The 19,797-nt window shown below is 38.6% G+C and overlaps 1 protein-coding gene across 2 annotated transcripts in view; it reads right to left on the reverse strand.

The window, feature by feature from the left end:
* Positions 1–2,508: 2,508 nt before the first annotated feature.
* The window catches only part of LOC136848644 (uncharacterized), a 76,119-nt gene continuing 58,830 nt past the window's right edge, over positions 2,509–19,797 (reverse strand). For both annotated transcript variants that reach the window (XM_067121053.1, XM_067121052.1), the window contains 12 exons: positions 18,913–19,111; positions 17,775–17,995; positions 14,710–14,835; positions 14,120–14,317; positions 13,143–13,294; positions 12,389–12,563; positions 11,081–11,475; positions 9,402–9,561; positions 8,744–9,150; positions 7,549–7,987; positions 5,329–6,527; positions 2,509–3,420 (listed from right to left, as the gene is read on the reverse strand). In XM_067121053.1, the coding sequence (XP_066977154.1) occupies positions 2,761–3,420; positions 5,329–6,527; positions 7,549–7,987; positions 8,744–9,150; positions 9,402–9,561; positions 11,081–11,475; positions 12,389–12,563; positions 13,143–13,294; positions 14,120–14,317; positions 14,710–14,835; positions 17,775–17,995; positions 18,913–19,085 (4,305 nt within the window). In that variant the 5' untranslated portion in view covers positions 19,086–19,111 and the 3' untranslated portion in view covers positions 2,509–2,760. The remainder of the gene's footprint in view (positions 3,421–5,328; positions 6,528–7,548; positions 7,988–8,743; positions 9,151–9,401; positions 9,562–11,080; positions 11,476–12,388; positions 12,564–13,142; positions 13,295–14,119; positions 14,318–14,709; positions 14,836–17,774; positions 17,996–18,912; positions 19,112–19,797) is intronic.

Below are 19,797 nucleotides of genomic sequence, written 5' to 3' on the forward strand. Positions count from 1 at the left end.
TTACCTTATCTGAAACCTGGGTTGACCGTGATGCGCTGGATTACATAAAAGCATACCTTTTACTTCATTACTATGCACAAAAAGTGGAATATGATAAAGCCATCTTCATTGTAATAAAACGTGAGACTCACTGCTTCGTTCCAGGACGAGGCCTGGAACAAAGATGCGTTCCAGGAGCGATGCCAATTAAAGAAAAGGAGAACGAAAAAGTAAGAAGAAAAAAAGTAGCCCGTTGTGCTACAGCATTCCACAAGGCGGACTTCTGAGGCAAGCCCCAATTTAAATCCCATCTGTCATTGCCAGTGTCTTCTGACCAATGTAACGAATTCCTGTACCTTAGTAGCTCCATTGTAATCTTTTCTGTCTCTTCATCTTGTAGTTATGAGAGAGTCTTGTTTTATCAATCCAGAAATAAGATACCGACGGCCGCACCGTTACGGTTATCGAGGTCAGCGAGGTGAAAGGCTCTTTCGAGTTGGTACTGTGTTGTCAAGGTCGGTGGTCACTAAATGTTGCTCTGCCATCGGGCAATGGGTAGGGGAGAAGGTGAGTGGGATTTTTAAGTGTTCCTAGGGTACAAGCGCAGCTGAAGAATAATTTTGCTTTTTAATGTTCGTCCTTCCTCCGCACACAGTGTGGAAGCCTAAAATGCCAGTAATATTTTCAGGTCATTTTCGAACCAATACAATTCTTATTTGACGAAAAACGTGAAAACAAATCAAACATTATGAAAGTAAGACTAATCACTGACGAAAATTATATATACATACATACACAAACACACACACAATATATATATATATATATATATATATATATATATATATATATATATATATATATATATATATATATATATATATATATATATATATATATATATATATATATATATATATATATATATATATATATATATATATATATATATATATATATATATATATATATATTTATATATATATATATACATATATATATATATATATATATATATATATATATATATATATAATATATATATATTTATATATATATATATATATATATATATATATATATATATATATACATATATATATATATATACAACTAAAAGGTGCAGATAGGTGAAGCAATATGACATCAAATCACAGGTTGACTAATGAAACAGGATATTTTCTACATTTGTCTTATCTTTATTCCGACGTTTCATAGCATTACCTTTATTACATCTTCTGGGAATTTGTCAATAAACATCATAAAATTATAAAACAATCTTAAATTTGTGAATAATCAAAAGAGTAAAAAGACTAGAATTTACAATTACAAAAATATATTTAAAAGCTAAGACCGCCGACCAACCTTCAGTTCAGTTCAGTTCGGCGGTCTTAGCTTTTAAATATATTTTTGTAATTGTAAATTTTAGTCTTTTTACTGTTTTTTTTTTATTTTTAGCAAATTTAAGATTGTCTTATAATTTTAAGATGTTTATTGACAGATTCCCAGAAGATGTAATAAAGATAGTAAAGATAAGACAAATGTAGAAATTGGCCCGCTTCCTTAGTCATCTGTGATTTGAGATATATATATATATGTATATATATATATATATATATATATATATATATATATATATATATATATATATATATATATATATATATATGCGCACATTTGTTTATTAAAACAAATGTGATATGATACAGACGAAAAAGATTCGAAGGTTCGATGACTGCATTCGCAATGGAACCACTGGATCGTGATTTATACCTATAAATCCGTACTGATCTTACCTCTGTAGAGTAGATCTGATTTCCGGTAGGAATCAGGACATATGACTACTACGCTTCGTTCTTAGTTTTCTTACCTGCCGCTAATGTTTATTTCAGGATACTGAACTGGTTCAACTCACCAGATCTTAACACAGATAGGTATCTTTGTTTTTAAATTTCATTACCTTTCGCCAAGAGGTTATGGATTTGACTGTCGTTTGCCTATTTGTTAGCAGAATTACTCAAAAATTATACCCAAGTTCGCCCCCGTAACTGTCAACAAGTGATCAGATTCTGTGAGAAATTAGAATGTAAAGGTTGACATGTCAATCATTTCTTGTATCTGACCAGCTGTTGGCGCAGTCGTAATTACTGCTTCACCCTGTAGGAACGAGTTCATTACTTTGTTTATCTTGTACGGCGCACTGTAAGCAACATTAAAGATTCTTTATACAGTTTCTTCTCTTCCAGTTACATCGCTTTCTGCCTTTCTCTTTTTATCCGTTCTCGTTGATCTGTTCTTATGTAACTTTCTAGCTTCTTTGATTTGTATTGATCTAATGTCCACCTCTTATTTAAAATTACATCCATCGGATCATCCATATGAGTGTAAAGAAAGCACTCGGTGGTCTGTTTACAATATATAAGAATAAAATGGTAAAATTTTGACATCTGCAAAATTCAGGTCCCATAATTTTCAATTATAGCAATAGTTTGTTTCAATGTACTATGAAAGTAAGTAATATCCGTGAGCGGTAATTATAAAAGCTATTTATTTACAACTTTGCATACCATACATGACGTATCTTTGCTCGTTTCTGTGGTATAGTTTCAATACAACTGATAAAATATGCTTGGTGAAAGAATATAAAAATGTAAAAAAAGTCTTACAAACTAATCTGTACACTGAACAATTGCGATATTGCACATGAAGTAACACCCTGATTCATCCGCATCCCCTCAATATGTACATCATTGACCTTAAATGCGAAATACTATTGTTATTTTATGTGGGAGTGATATGACCTGACATGACCGACTCGGGAGTTGGAGAGCAAGACGAAAGCGACAGAACCGACGACGATGCCGGAGTAGTCAGCGAAGGAGACAAGAAAGATGAAAATGGAGAACTGGAAGTGGAGGACGACCCAGAGCCGGATGACAGGCAGAAAGAAGAAGAAGAAGACGAAGAGTGAGAAAAAGCGGTCGAGATCGACAGCGAATTCTCAGAGGAATAGAAAGAAGAGACGGGCGACGAAGACATGGAAGAATAAGGGAAACACGACGAAGAAGTGGACGATCTCGGAGAGGAGGGCGTCGAGGACGACTGGCAGTCGTTGTCCCCTTCCTCCTCCCCCCACCACTGGAGGACCTGCTCGGGACCGGAGATCAGGTGGATGCTCCTGGGACGCGCCTTGAGGTTCCTGAAGGTTGGCTTCTTGCTCCCGCAACTGACGACGCGCCTCCTGCCCTCAGACAGGGGCGAGGTTGTCGTTTCCCTTGACCCTCTTCCCCTCTTACTTGCGTAAGACGACGACAGCGACGACGTCGATGAAGAGGAAGAGACGAGAGACAGCAGAGATGTGACTCCGACTTTGGGCTTCCGTAGCAACGAGAAGGGCGACGTCGGTATCATGTTGGCTGGGGGATGACCCGACTGTAGGACCTGGAATGAAACACTTTCTTATGCACCCTTGACATATTAGCTTATTCTCATCTAATGGCGTTGCATCAACAAAGGTCATCAAGACGTGATGTAAGATGATCTGGCTTTAGGATTACCTATTATTGTTTCACCTCAAACCTATTTGTTCGTGGCTAAGTTGCTATAATAATTTAAATACTCCATTTTTCCAATCTGATATTCAGATTAATTGATGTTAAGATCTATAATTGTGGAAACAAATATTCATGATTGGGCAAGAAGCAGTGCATTCAATTCTATTCTACGGTTAAATCGAATGCGAATTTCGTTATTCATTACTGTGTTTGCTTCGCGAGATTAAGGTCATTCTATTTCCACTACAGATATTGAATAAAGAAACATAAAATCAAGGATCACGAATTCATGAAATATCTATTGAGGCAGTAAAGTGTGTCATGAATAATAATCCAGTGTTTTCGTTCAACCTGTTTGTGGATAAGAGTGTAGACAGCGAAGGTACCTGCTTCCCTGGTTTAAAAAGTGCTATTTTTTTTTTATTTTAGGCCCGTTGACCACAAGTTCCCTTATCTGAGACTAGCATTTCGTGCATATGACTGAATACCTCCATAATTTATATAAAAGTCTGCAGTTAAAAACCTAAGAATGTGAAGCATGAAATATTAACCACGCCATTAGGATGACCTTTGCAAGGCAGAAATTAACTGTTTTTAGTTTTAGACAAAAGAAGGGAGGTGGACATAAAAATCCCGACCAGGTAGGTACGCAAAAAAAGATGCTTCGCATTAATAGTTTCTAAAGACTGAAAGCATGAGAAATGAATATTACATTTCCATCACAAGTAATATGTGGGTTAGTAATGCTTTTTGAAGGCTTGAGTACAAGCCATCTAAGTTTTAAGAGTGATTCAGTGCAAGTCATGAAAGCTTCAAGGAAGACTTAATCATTAGCTACGAAAGCTGTAAAAAAAATGCCATTAGTATTACCTACGAAGGAATGTAAAAGACCACACTAGTAATCATGAAGGCTGTAAGAGACGTTTCACTGGTAGACAACAGTGATGTAAAAAGACTTCAGAGCAACCAAAATTGTGAGAAAAACTTGTATTATGAACAAGGCTTAAAGTCATAAAAGACGAAGAAAACTTGAGTGTAAACTAACAAAGCTGGGAGAAAGACATCACAGCAAACAAAGGCTTTAAGGAAGACCTTTCTCCGCTGGTCAATATAAGTCGTGAAGAGGATTTCATCGTCGAGAGTAAGGGCTGCAAGAAAGATTTCACCGTTCTTTCGTATATAAACGTGGATGGCATTTTGGAAAAGTTAATGACGATGAGGCTTACGAGATATCCGGAGCGTCAAATTTTGAGATTGCATCATACTCTCAAAGAGGAAATATATGAAGCAATGCATTCAGTTATAAACTTTGTAATTAAATTTGCAAGCGATGATTATGAGATATTTGATTTATGGAGAAGACTGACGTGACAAGGAGAGTTAGATTTCTAACCGCATGTAGTCAGGCCTGTAAGTATGTGAAACGAGTTCTATAAAATTAAGGAAATCTTAATTCAACATTTTGCACGTAATTACAAAGCGTTAATTACCTTGGAATACAATTCCAACTTTCATATAAACGTAAAGTATCTTAATTAAATTTCAGAGCACCGTCGATTGCCTGAATAGAGAAATAAGACGCTGATTCTTTCAGTCTAAATATTAATAGTCTAAATGATATTAAATATAAAAGGTATAAGGAAATACCAAGAGGGTTTTCTCTGAAAATGACCCACGAAGAAAAAATTAGATTTCTCCACAATTTTTAGACAGTCCTGTGTGCTTGTCTGATGTTCATATTTCTACGTTAATCTGAAGTTACTTTTATTTTCACCATTCCTTCATCTTTCCTTACCTTGTTATCCATACTCCTGACAGGCGGAGCCTGAGGAGATCTGATGCCCTTTCTTATGTTGCTGACGGGCATCCCGTAAGGATGGTGCCGTCCTAGTTTCCCCACGAGAGGGTTCGAGGGCGTCACTCTCTTTGGAGTCTCGTTTCCCCTCCCCTCTTGGCGCCCCAGGAGCGCCACCTTCATCCTGGAGTCGTCGTCGTCGTCTGTTCTGAAAGTCACGTCGGGAAACGAGTTCCTCTGAAGTCTCGTCGACGCTCTGACGTTGGCGATGTTCTGCAGGGTGGTCCTGGTATCGTTTAGGTGGTAGGATATCGGGCGTTTTGTCTGGTTGCCCCGAGACTGTCTCCTGTGCCCATTTCCATAAATCGTCAGCGTCGGGATCTTCTCGGGTGTAATTTGTAAGTCGTCGAAAACGTTTTCGGAAACCGTCTGTTCTTGCAGGTGTCTGTAACGTCCGTAGTTTTGCCTGTGCCTGTTCATTTCCTGATTTTCCGAGTGGACCATCGCTCTGGTTTCGACGTTGCAACACTTTGGCAAGAGCTCGGAAGTGTCACTGTGTCCGTTTTCTATTGTGAAGTCGTCTGGCGTTGATTCGTAAGGGGTGACTGAATGATCGTCGAGAGCGTCTGCGTTCTTCTGCTCGTCCTCTTCGGTGATAGTCGGGAATTTCATGGGAGAGTTTGACACATGTGAATCGTGGCACAAATAGGATGCCAGTCTCGTATCTCTTTCCAAAGCTACTTGAAGCATCTTGCTTGTTTCGGGAATCAGGATGAGTCTGAACTCCATGCCCGATGGTGCCTGGAACTTCCTCCGGGTGGTGACCGTCGTGCTGATATCAAATTCGGGTAGTCTGGGCGTTTCTACACGGACAGGTTTGCGGGGACATCCTCTGTTTGTCTGGTATCTCTGGTTAAATTTGTTACGTAAAAGCCTTGAGTTGGGTAAATGCCAAGAAAAGTTATGCGACTGATGAAAGTAATCGGTTGTCGTCATAGAAAACGGGGGGTAGCGGATGTCATGATGGGTGACTTCAACGTTTTCCTCTTCCATCGGCGCCCCTTCGGGAGACGTTCTACCTTTGAGAGTGATTGGATCATCGTAAACGTGGTTGTCGCTCTTTCCCCCGGGGTTCGTCATCACGTCATAGCGTGTTGTAGATGTCCCTAAGGGCTCGAGGCACTTCGGAACTCTCCTCCCTGAAAGAAATAAACGAATGGGAGAAAGTATATGGCGCTGACTGATAGCTATGTTGTATACCAGCACTATTTTTTAAACATTTCATTCAATTTTATTCTAAGAAGACATTGCATAGTTTAAACAAAACTGAATTGTAATTATGAAGACACTTAAAAACAGCCGTTCGATACATTCTGCTTGCATTACTCAAAATTAAGCAATACTTTTAAAACACCATTTGTTGACCTTTCATGTATGCTAAGCCTGTTGATGTTAGTTTCTTGATTACTTTCGTATCCTATTTGTGCTTTAACTACCTACTTTTATTGTTGCAGCCAGTGATCTTCTCTCTCTCTCTCTCTCTCTCTCTCTCTCTCTCTCTCTCTCTCTCTCTCTCTCTCTCTCTCTCTCTCTCTCTCTCTCTCAGTATAATTTTATAAATTATATGACAACGCAGAGAAGAAGTCATATAGCGACAACAAATTTTTACTAAATATCTCTAGTATTGTGAACACACTGAAAAAGGTGTTAATGAAAAGTCAGGCTACAAGGTATTGAAAAAAAGTATGAAAAAAGACTGCAGTAAATGACCATGCATTCAAATACTTCCTTTTTAAATATTGTCTCTATTCCTCAAATTACTAGCAATCGGTGAAGTGGAAAAATTACGTTCATGTGATTTACTAATCTGCATAATATACCTGCATCTTCTATGCCTCGTGAATGTTAAATAGCGTCTACAACTCTTCCACACACGTTAAAACGGGCAGAAAAATAAGCTTTAAAAGGATTAGTGTTGTTGCAGTTTAAACAAAATATCATACTGACATTAATTAATTCTGTTAACTGTAACTGGACTAGCCAATTCAGACAAAACGGACATCAAGAATGAGGATATTCTGTCATACCAAAAATCCCATCTTTGAGCCACCGATCTAGGACAGCGCGTGACGTAACATTCAGTGCCATCTGGCGATGCTTTCGTGCACTAATACCGTTCTCCTCTCTTTCTCTTCGATTTTCCCTACCTGTGGAACTCACCTATGCCCGCCATAGCTACGTTAATCTGGTTGTTGTTAATGAGCGTGGGCGGCCTCTCCTCCTCCTCCTCTTCTTCTTCCTCCTGGTCACGTCGGGAATGGTGGGATCTCCTGTCAATCTTCCGGACCATAATCCCCACGACGATTCCCACGACGACGCCAACTACCGTCACCACGACGACCACTGCCAGCATGGAGGAGCCGAATTTCGACAGGAGGCCCCTGTGGTTGTTGGACGAGTGGCCGTTCATGCTGCTTGTCGTGGAAGAGGTGTTGGAGGGCAGAGTGGAGGTATAGAGGTTCGTGTGACCAGTGCTCGTGCCATGGGTATTGGCAGACCAGATGGTCAGGCGATATCGAGTGTCAGGTTCCAAGTCGTACACCGTGATCTCCGGGTTGACGCTTGTGCTGTTAGCTACCTGGAGGCCGCCGTGGAAGACCTGGAGGCGAATTTTTGTTAATCATTTGTCAATCAGACCTTTCATGTTGTTGTTTTACTTTAATTAGTTTTGTTGGAATTCAAGTCGTAGATACTGCTATCGATAATGCGGGGGGCTGGAGGCATCGCTACAATAGAAAGGGACAATGGAATATAAAGAAAACTATTCCTCTTGCTACGATGTCTCAAGATGATTAGGAATTCCCCACAAAATCCCACGAGGTATCATCCTTGGTAATACCCCATACTTCCCAATGCCAAAAGTCTGCTAGATTTATGTGTTACTTATCACAAGGAAGAGTCACATTACCTCTGGAAATATAGTGTTACAGGATAGCAAATCGTCCTAGACTATGACATTTTGCATACAGTTTCAATCTGTCTGATTTCCAGATCTTATTCAACTCGCACATTGATTGTCTTTTTCTTTTGCCATTCACTAAATTCCATCTCCGGAGAACCTGCATTGGCCATCTCCCTAATATACAGCATACGACAGTCTCCAAAGCTCCCATATAATTAACAAGCCTTGGCTTCGAACTAATAATTAATGCAAAACACCCAAGTTTCTACAATCGTAAAATTCGACTTACCATGGAGAATATCAACATTCAATAAAGACCTACACCTCATATCATGTTTCCTTCGTCATTGCAAAATGATTCATACATCTTTCAGCCTCTTGGTTGTTAATGAGGCTTTTGTGACTACCTGTGATCGTTCTGTTAACCTTACTACATCAGATTTTAATGCTTGCCTTCATGAAGAACGTCTGAGGGAGTCCCCCATCGTGCGCTGCCTTGCAGGATACTGAGAGCTTATCCTGCGATCTCTTGGTCACTTTGCAGTTCTCTGGAGTGTCGGGTTTCTCAGCAGACACGAGTTGGGCCACACACGGATCGTCTTGGCGACCGATTGGCGTATGTGCCCAGCAAAGGAGGTCCCCAAAATCAACGTTGGCTCTGGGCGTGTACACGATCCAAGAGGTCGTGCCCGAAAAATGAATCATTTCTGGAGGCACGGCCAAAATGCCCCTGGAGGACCTCAGAGCCCATGAAAATGAGTCTGGGGGAGGGTAGGCCTCCACTTCACATGTGACGTTGAGGGTATGATGCCGAGGGACGCCTAGGATTTTGGCAGCGTCTCTTGCACAGTCGGGGCCATCTGTAGACACAGCAGTGATAATAACGTTAACGTGTATCCCATCCAGCAATGAAAACATAGCCTTCCTTACGATGTACGAAATCCCGTAAAACTACAAATCATATGACTGTGCGGAACTGCATGTGCAGGCATTGAAAAAGAAGTGCACGAACAATCATGACAACATGAGACTAAGAATTAAACGTTAAGAAATGAATAAACTACTTATACTTAGCGTAACCAGAAGGAAAAAGAAAATGAAGAAATCTTACGGGTGACATGGAGTAAAACAGGCCTGCTACGAGATGATCCCTCCTGGTTGTGGGCAGTACAGGTTAAGTTGCCTGCGTCCTTCCTGCTCAGGTTTTGGAAAACGGCGCTCATGTTCCCTAGCAGCAGGCCAGGAGACGTAACAGGAGACAGGGGGATACCCTTTAATGAGGAACAGAAGCAGTGAGTCACAACTGATAATGATGATACTAATATTTATCACTGGAACAAATTTTCACACTGACTTGCAATGCAAACTCAAGCAGTACATTGCCTCGACCAATTTATTAAAACTAATAGCAAAACAGGAAGATGTGAACTAGTTCGTCTTTTTATATATAATATAACTGAATAATAGTGCACATAATTTTTATTTTCAGCAAAACTTCAAAGAACAAAGACCATCAGAGGTACAAAGTGAGAATGGGAAGTATCAAAATTATAAAATAATTGACTCATATTTCAGTCATTGTTCTGTAGGCTGCTCTGGAAAACGTAAACCTTCGGCAACGAAAGTTTTTGCTTATAACCTTCACATGCTTTTGTCTCATGTTTACAAAATAAATAAATAGATACTAATAAATAACGAAGGTGGCATATCATGGGTTAACAAAATTTCTTTCCATTTTGTGGATATACCATATGTTACATTGATTTCTGCCAATTTTACAGTATTATAGAACCCATAGTTTGCAGTGTTCAGGGAGTCGTGTCAAAAACCAGAACAGGTAAAGAGCAAAAATGAAACAAATGAAAACACGACAGAACTGGCCAGAACGCTTGCTCTTCCGATGTTAAGTAACTTTTCTTTTGCCATAAAGGGCTTTTCTTATAAATATTATTAATCTTCCTTTTTAAAGATGAAGAGAGGTTTATTCACCGGATTTTACTGTCCATTTTGATACTACTGAATTTCTTTCAGCGTTTCTGTTTAGTGTTGCCGTCGGAGATCACTTGAGAAATAGGCCTAACTAAGAGTACGTTGAGCTTCTATATTTGTGCATTTTAATAGCAGAGCTGTTTTCACGTATGTTCCACTGAAATTTTGAAACCGATACATATTTTAAAGAGCTTGCACTTTTAAGTGATCTTCACCATGCCCTTCGTTTTATAATTTGTTATTCATGCGATCCAACCTAATTTACACGACCTAGTTATTCCAATAAAAGGATATAGGCACATCCAAAACTGACATGCAAAATGCTTGTGCCGTACATTGTTCGTATGTTGTGTACAAGCGCAATTTGGGATAAGAAAATGGTTGCGCCGAAACGGAATATTTGGGAACGTGGAAATTTTCACGAGAAAGACAACTGCTTGCATATCGAAATATTTTCTTTTCAGTCTTTCTGAGTCTCGAGTTTTGAAGCTGTTTGTCACAGCACTCGATAATAACAGAAAGCATAATACTGCATTATCAACAGGTATTAACAACAGCGGATAGTCATTCTCATCCTGTCGCAAACGATATCTTCAAAGAACAATTAACTACTTCCACAGTATCTGAAAGACAACACCAACTTCTTTAAAATAGTAATGTCACCCTTTTATTTCACTAAAATTTCCGCACGGTAAGCTAACCTCTAAAGAGCAGTTCATCACATGGTGAAGCTCATTTTATCAAGCTGCCCCCAAGCTACGAACCGCCTGACAGAGGACCTCACAACACAAGCGAACTCACATTCCTGTGCCAGCTGACGTGGTAAGCAGGGGGATTCGCCCTGACGTTGCACTGCAGCACGACGCCCGTGAATTCGTCGACAGTGACGACTCCCTTGCCCTTGCTTATCTCCTTCGTAACCAGACTCTTCTTCTTGGTCTCCAGTTTCTCCTTATCCTTCGCCCATTTTCCAGTATCCTTCCCGTCCCCGTCATTCAAGGCGCTCTTGGGGGATCCTGGTTTTGTTGCAGGATCAGACGTAAACATCTGGTTCTGCCTGATAGTGTCAGATGGCGAGAAAGGAGGCGGTCGGCCGGATGGTTCCGTGATGTAATCGTCGTGATTACTTTGTCGTCCTGGTCCGTTTCGCTCTTGCTTTTTCAAGGGCTGTACGTCCAGTTGGACTTCGGGTTTATCTGCGAATGATGGCAGGGAATAATATCGGCGTGGTCTTTATATAATAATATTATTGTGGTCTTGATAGAAAGAATGGATAATATTAGCGTGGACTTGATAGAATAATATTACTGTAGTCTTGACAGAAAGAATGATGTCAGAATGGTCTTGATATCATAATATTAGCGGGGTCTTGAAGACAGGTGCCATATCCTGCTTCACAGAAATGTATGAAAATGCGTTAATTTTTATATACACTTCTGAACTTCTGAATTTCAATTACACGGTCGAAGCAAAAACAGGGAAATAAATAAGATGTATATATAACAACACTGATACATCTAGACACTTGTGTATACAACCAATCAGTAAAAATATTTTCGAAGGTTAAGCAAATGATGTTCGAAGATAATTCAAAGTAAACAAAAAAATTCACATTTCCATGGAATAAATTCTTGGATTCATAAATCGAAGTGGCTTTATCTCCTACTTTACCCACTCCCAAGCAATACTGTGTAATGAATTTTCATAGCACATTCCCTAAGGAATTATACATCAGTAAGGTAATTTCACTGCCCTATCCCAGAGCAATTCTATGTAAGCAAGGTATTTCCATTACCTCCGTTACAAGCTTTTCTACACCAGTAAGACATTTCCATTGCTCATTGTCCATGTAATTCTACGTAAGTATGGAATTCACACTGGACGTTCCCCAACCAATTTTAAATCAGTAACAAGTGAATGTAATTTTCAGTGCCCATTCGCAAAGTAAATCTACATTAGTACGCTATTTCCATTATCCATAACCGAAGAACTGCACATCAATCCCTGAACAATTCTACATCAGTAAGGTGTTTCCAGCGCCTATTCACTAAACAATTTTGCGAGATTCTTTCCTTACATAACAAATAAATCTACTGATTCTCAACTTACAGAGGATCTTGAGCGGCACAGAATCACTCTTCACCCAGAGCGTCGGAGTGGCGTGCGGGGATGCTGCCTGGTGGGCGTGATCTGGTGGGTGGGCGGTGCATGTAATGTGGGTGCCAGAATGGGCGGGCTTGGGAGTGAAGCGGAGGCGGCTGGTTGTCTCCCCTTCGGAATCGGTCTGCGGGAAGAAGTGGAAGTGGGGTGAAATGATCAAAGGTTGTATGTGCTAGTTGTCTTACAGGTACGAGTTGGAATCTTTCCATATTACTAATTACTATATACAATAAGTCCAGCTATGGGTTTGAATCTTATAGTAGTGCTAATGATAGAATATATAAGGGCTACAAACTTAATAAAGTGTTACTGTAATTATGAAAAAATAAAGTTTAAAATCTTGTTAAAGTCCTCGTTATAAAAAGGTATGTGTTGAATATAAATTTGTATTCCCTAATCATGTATTCTAGTTTCTTTTAGAAGGCATTTTTTGCCACCATTTAAGAAGTGGCGGCTACTGACACCTTCCTAGAAGTGCCCGTCCCGGTTCCATCACTAGGCGAAACAAGGACTCGGCCTTCCAGAGGCTTAACATCTGTTGTTACTATTATGATATATATGTATACATATATATATATATATATATATATATATATATATATATATATATATATATATATATATATATATATATATATATATAATATATATATATATATAACCTGGATATCAAAAATGCATCTGTACTCCGAAGGCGGCTTACCGTAGAGGTGGCATCCGTCAGTTCGTCTCCTCCGACGGTCCAGGTGATGACCGGCGGAGGACGGGCTCCTACGCACCTGCACTCAACGACGTAGGTAGTTCCGGCGGACATCTCCACATCCGCTCCAATCACGCGGAGCCATTTTGGAGGCGCTGTTATGAAAGAGCAATGCAATGGCGTTTAAGTGATACAGTGACTAACGAGTTTCAAGATTTATTCTACGAGATGCCTTTATAATCTCATCACAAATTTGTGGATTAAACACCGTTACTGATATTTCCATTGCGACATCTGCATAAATACTAAATACTAAAAGCAGTCTAAAGTCTTATTTAATTTATTACTACAATCCTTTAGAAATACATCATAATGAACTACATACACGCAATGTATGTACACTATATATCGAAGGATAAAATGTGAAGTTTCAAATAATGACAGAATTAATGAAGTGAAATTACCTGAGATTAAGTACACCGATTGAGAAAAGTGGAAACATCGCTATTAGTTCGTAAACTAAACAATTTTTCAAAAGTGCAAAATTAGGCTGGAAGCAGTTCATTTCCCTACTGAATGAATCTTGGTTCAAAACAGAGTTTATTATTATTATTATTATTATTATTATTATTATTATTATTATTATTATTATTATTATTATTATTATTACTTAAAAGGAGTTGAGATTCACGTGTGATCCGGCCTAAAAGGCCGCTGATTTGCAAAGCAAGGTTTCATAGAACAAAGACCCCACAATTTAAAACAAAAAACAAACGAAACCAAATAAATTAAAAGCAAGAGTTAAGTCCGCAAACAAATAAACAATTACATAAATAAACAACTAACATTAAAGAAGAAAAAGTAAGTGTTTAAGCCTCTTTTAAACTCAAACAAAGACCGAGAAGACCACTCCACTTTAAATGCGAGGAACGAAAGCCCAAAGTCCGGAAGACTGTGGGGAAAAGTTCCTTGGTACTCACACAAAACCAAGAGCAGAAGGGGCGTTCTTAGAGGCGGCACGAGGTGGGTATTCGTTGCCTGGCATACGATGGGCGTGTGGGCATCCTCAGGCACCACGGTCACGTTGACGGTGCTGCTGACGGCGCCATCGTGCTCGGTCGACTCGGACAGAAGTTGCTGGCCGCCTCTCCACCAGGAGACTTTAGGTAAAGGTTTCCCTGGGAATTTGAGAAAAGGTTTTCTTTCTTCTATAGATTTAAAGATAGATAGATAGATAGATAGATAGATAGATGGATAAATAGATAGAATATAAAATTTAACCTTCGTTATCATTATCACACCCTTATCCTTCGCCATTTTCATTGGCGATCCCTTTTTACCCTTTGCACTAATTTATTTCAGTTACCTTTTATCATCTTGAACAGTTGTATTTTATCGCTTTTTATAAATTATTCGTCCTAATTTTATGATCTTACATGTTTTTGTTGCCACTCATTAGTTATTGTAGTCACCTATTGTTTTCATCAAATTAATCATCTTTTTAATCAATATATATATTTCAGTTCTTGTTATTACTCAATTTCTTTTTATATTACTTCCAACATCTTACCACTGGATGTGGAGCACCGAAGAGACAGCTCCGTCCCGACTTCCACGGTGGCGGTGGAGGTCTCGTGGGTGGTGTGGAGCCATCTGCCTCCCGCCCACACTTCAATCGTGGGCGCAGTGGGTGGGGCTGTCGCAGTGCCGAAAAGGAAAAAGGAAGTTACCATTAATCATATCATCTTAAACGGGCTACTGGTTAAGGAGGAGAGAGAGGGGAGAGGGGTGAGGTTTGGTAATGGGGAATGGAGTGAGGGGGGGGGGCGGGGAGAAGGGTACTAAGTGGGGATTTTATGGCATGGCATTAGTATCCCTTTGCCCCTATGCCCGGGGCTATTAAAGCCTTATCTCAAGCGTTAGGCATAAAGCGGACCTCCCAGATGTATACGGACATTAGCCATTATTAATTGCTGAATTACATCAGGTCTAAATGAAACAAATGTAACCATGATTGTAATACAGGATACAGGTGATGGCAGGTCAACGCCAGTCTACGTAATGCTAAGTGGTAACTCTTTTGCTGCTGCTACTACTACTGCTACTACTAATACTATCTTTGCTACTACGAATCATTTGCCTTCAAGGTCTAACATCAGTTACAGGTAACATTTTGCTGAACAGAAGACTTTGAGCCGAGTCTCGCAAATAAGTACAACATACACAGCTGATAGGTTTGATTACTGTATGACCTGCATTTGTAACTTAGCTGCAACTATGTACAGATATCTTTTAATTAAAAAAAAAGCAATAAAGTAAATGTTAAAGGATGTAAACATGAAAAGGAAAACAATAGTAAGATGAAAATGAAAATCATTATAAATTCTTATAAATATTATAAAGGTACAGTAAGAGAGCAAAGCACTAGACTGATACAGTGAAGGTAAAAATTAGCAGGATACATCACATACACTCATACATTCATACACGTATACATTCTAATACTCTCTTACTTATTACTTTATTACTGTTAAACACTTTCAAAAGTGTAATGACGGCATGTGGAGGGGAAGGTTGAACGTTCTCAAAAGGACTTTCATGAGAGCCCTTGTTCTAAGTCATGATCTGCACAAATACACAATGTTTGTTGTTGGCTCACTTCCTTTTCGTTATACAGTAGTGTAACTCAAGTCTACAGTTGAATGACTTTCATTTACGTTTTATCGTTAGATTCTTAATATTTTCCTTTCTCATCTCTAATGAGTATGCATTATATAAGCATAAACACACACACACACACACACACACACACATATATATATATATATATATATATATATATATATATATATATATATATATATATATATATATATATATATATAGTAGACCCCTTCCTATACAGTTCCCAATAACCTCTTGGATTCCATCAATCAACTTTTAATCTTAATTAGCCCAAAATGGCTCTGATTGCACTCATCAGTTAAGGGCAACAGATTGCCAGGGAACTTGAGACCGCCATGATCGAAGCAGTCGAGATTAGCCTCGAAAGAATTTATTTTCCGATGTTATCACAATTTACCGCAATTACATACAGTAGATGCAAAAATTAACATAATCTTTGTATGGAGACAATAAATGCTTTATAGATCTGATATGTTAAAGAACACTAATTCTTTCGATTCGTGGAGTATATGAAATGTCAGAAAGAATGGGCCTCCATCTTTGAAAACTAAATACTATGGGTTTAACTTTCTTTTTTCTTGCCTCTCCTCATTCATTTATAAAGCACATAAAATATACCTAATAAATAAGCGCATGTATATGTGTAAACATCCACACACACACACATGCTATAAATTTGTGACTGTCAAAGCAGGACGTCGGGCTCGCATCCTCACCCTTGAATTGCAATTTCTTGGAATCGGAAAGGTGGCAACTTCTGAAAACAGTCTCTAAGAGAAAAAATGTCGCATGATGGAAAAACTAGTTATACTCAAAACCCCATGTAAGTGTCAATAAGATGATCAAATTATGCGATTTTACGTCGTACTGTTATCAGACACCAGTAATATATCAGAGACAGTCCAGTCTCATGAGGAAAAGAAACTGTTCTAAGACTGACTGAATAGGAATTGGCGATTAAAGAAAAACTGCAGATCAGAAAATGCAGAAATATAGTTGGTAGTTGGTTAAATGAAAACAACGAATACATGGTTCCTATAGTTTGTGAATGCCACATCCTAAAAATAACCGTGAATTAAAGCATCCCAGCTCTCTTTGTGTACATTTTCTAGGACACAATGGTGTATTCAGTCACCCATTTATGTTTATGAAGCTTTTAAGTGGCACCTCTTGACACTGTATAATCAACCATGAAAGAAGCTGTAAAAATCTAATCGAGGACAAGAGAGAGAGAGAGAGAGAGAGAGAGAGAGAGAGAGAGAGAGAGAGAGAGAGAGAGAGAGAGAGAGGCCTCAATAGATGTAATTCCGGTAATTATGCAATTCAAAAGTCAGGCCCTGAAAGTCTCTCATATTACCAGATCATAAATCATCCATAATTTAACACACATACAAGCTTACCTTTATATGCGACCTAATGCTGAAAAAATGTTTATAAAATAATCCACAACATTCACGAGCATATGCTAATGTATCTACTAACAAGAATTTTAACAGCTATTTCCCGCAAGGAATTTGGGCATTAAGCATTTCTCATGAAACTTTAACTCTCTCCATTACACTTTACTTACCTCTCACTAAATACAGATTATGGCAAAAGCTCCTGTAACCGAGAATACAGAGCAGCATGACATGACCTCTATTAAAGAAAATTATGGAGAAAGAAATCCACAGTCACGTATGGGCACAAATATATTTAAAAGTGAATCTCTAGAGATTTATTTTTAAATATGTTTGCACCCATACATAACTGTAGGTCCGTTTCTCCATTTCAAGACTCAAGCTACTACGAGTATCTTTTAATAAAAGAAAATTATGTCATTAACAGGAAGAGATATAATGGAGAAAAAAATTCCCTACCTAAGAAGATAACAGTTATTTTCGTAAAGGAATCTAACGTTTAAAAAGTCAATGAAGAAAACAGTATAAGAAAATTCTAAGAGCGACTTACCTACAACGACAAGCTTTGTGTAAGTACGCTTGCTGGGTCCCCTCTGGAACTCCACTTTGCAATGATAGAGGCCAGCGTCCGTTTCGTGAATGTGGCCTATGTTCAGGAACGCCAGTTGCGGCCGAGCATAGGGAGAGGCAGGGAGTGTCAAACTGATGCTCCCGCCCAGGCTCCTTCTAGGGGACCAGTGCCGCTCGTTTCGCGGGTCCCGTCCGTCGTAACTGACGAAAAATTGAATAAAGAGATGAATATCAATTAAATTTCCCATTCACTGACATAAAAAACATAGTCTGACGGTGCATTTTTTTATAACAGTAATGATTTTGGCTTCAATGTTTGAAAATAAAATTTTTAAATTGACTTATATTTATTATATGCGTAGTAATACCATACAAACAATGCGAATTTCATTAAAATGTACGCAAAGATACTAAGAAAACTTCATGTTTCCTACTGAATATACCTCTTTTCAAATAACACTTTTGCGAGGGTTTTATTTTGTTTTAAATTTGAAAGCTGATGTAAATGGCAATTGCACTACATGCTTCAGCAGTACTCAAGTTCAAAGGAATTCCCTGAGAATAAAAAAGAGAGGTTTACCCTCCAAGTAAGGTACTAAACCAGTAAAAAATAATTAAAAAAAAGTCTTAAAAGAAGGGTTTTTACCGGTTCATATACTGAGAGAACTGGCCATTTACTTTAAAAAAAAAAAAAGAATGAAAGCGTCTCTGAAGTCGGTCTTACAACACCACAACTTCACGGAATGCCTCACATTATTATTATTATCATTATTGTTATTCAGAAGACGAAGAACCCTATTCATATGGAACAAGCCCTCAGTGACCACTGACTTTAAATTCAAGCTTCCCAAGAATCTGGTGTTCAGTCGAAAGAAGTAACAGAAGGGAATGGGAAAAATTGAAAGAGGAGATCAGTTATTAAAAAAATTAAATAAAATTACTCTAATGAAAAAAAAATATCAAACGCAACGCTTCTTGTTGCGGACTATCAACGGCGCAACGTTGTCGTTTGTGTGACCTTACGACAACAGAATGTGTCACCAACAAATTATAAACCTCAGGTCTATTCTTGTCGACTGTCAGCAGCTTTACTCCAGCAGCCTCCCAGAAACTCTCACCTGTAAATGCTCGATCGAATGCCATCCTTGTACCAGAGGATCAGTTTCGGTCGTTCTGGAAGGAGTTTGGACAAATCTTGTCCGTCGTCGTCGTCGTCTCCCTTCTGTTGGTAAGGCGTCAGGGTGGGGATAGTGACGCAAGGTAAGTTGGCGTCGTGGCCCTCCACGACCATTACCTCGTTATGGGCGGGTTCAGCTCCTGGAGGATGAAAGGGAAATGAAGCTGTCATTCTCCCAGTATAATTGAATGAATGCATTAAGATCAGAAGAGCAATAGGGTATGAGCGACCTTTCATTTTGAGTAAGTGTGCGAGTATCTAGAAAGTGTTCAAAGCATTATTTATTACAAAGGTGGCATCATTCATAATCTTACGGCCAATATTTTTGAAAGGATGGAATTCATAAGTAAATGGTCATGATTCTTGTGTCTCTTACATGTGTTTATTACTCAAAATTCAGGGCTTGAAAGATGGCTTTGGTTTTTGAACATGCAGGAAAAATCAACACAAAAAAGTCGTGATTAGTCTGTACACACACACACACACACACACACACACACACATATATATATATATATATATATATATATATATAATCATATAATATATATACATATGTGTGTGTGTGTGTACGTGTATGTATGTATAAATAAAGGCAAAGACCGAGTGTTGAAAGGCCTAGCTAACGCGCCGTTGTTTCTCTTTCCTTCGTGGCATTTGCCTTTATTTATACACTCATCACGTTCGTGATTCAGTTATACTATATGTATGTATGTATATATGTTATATATGTCTATATGTATATGTATGTATGTATGCATATACAGAGGCCCCTTTGTACTTGTATACATTTGTTTGTATTTAGAGACAGGGTCTGACTGAAAAC

Source organism: Macrobrachium rosenbergii, chromosome 19, assembly GCF_040412425.1.
Source record: "Macrobrachium rosenbergii isolate ZJJX-2024 chromosome 19, ASM4041242v1, whole genome shotgun sequence".
NCBI lineage: Eukaryota > Metazoa > Arthropoda > Malacostraca > Decapoda > Palaemonidae > Macrobrachium > Macrobrachium rosenbergii.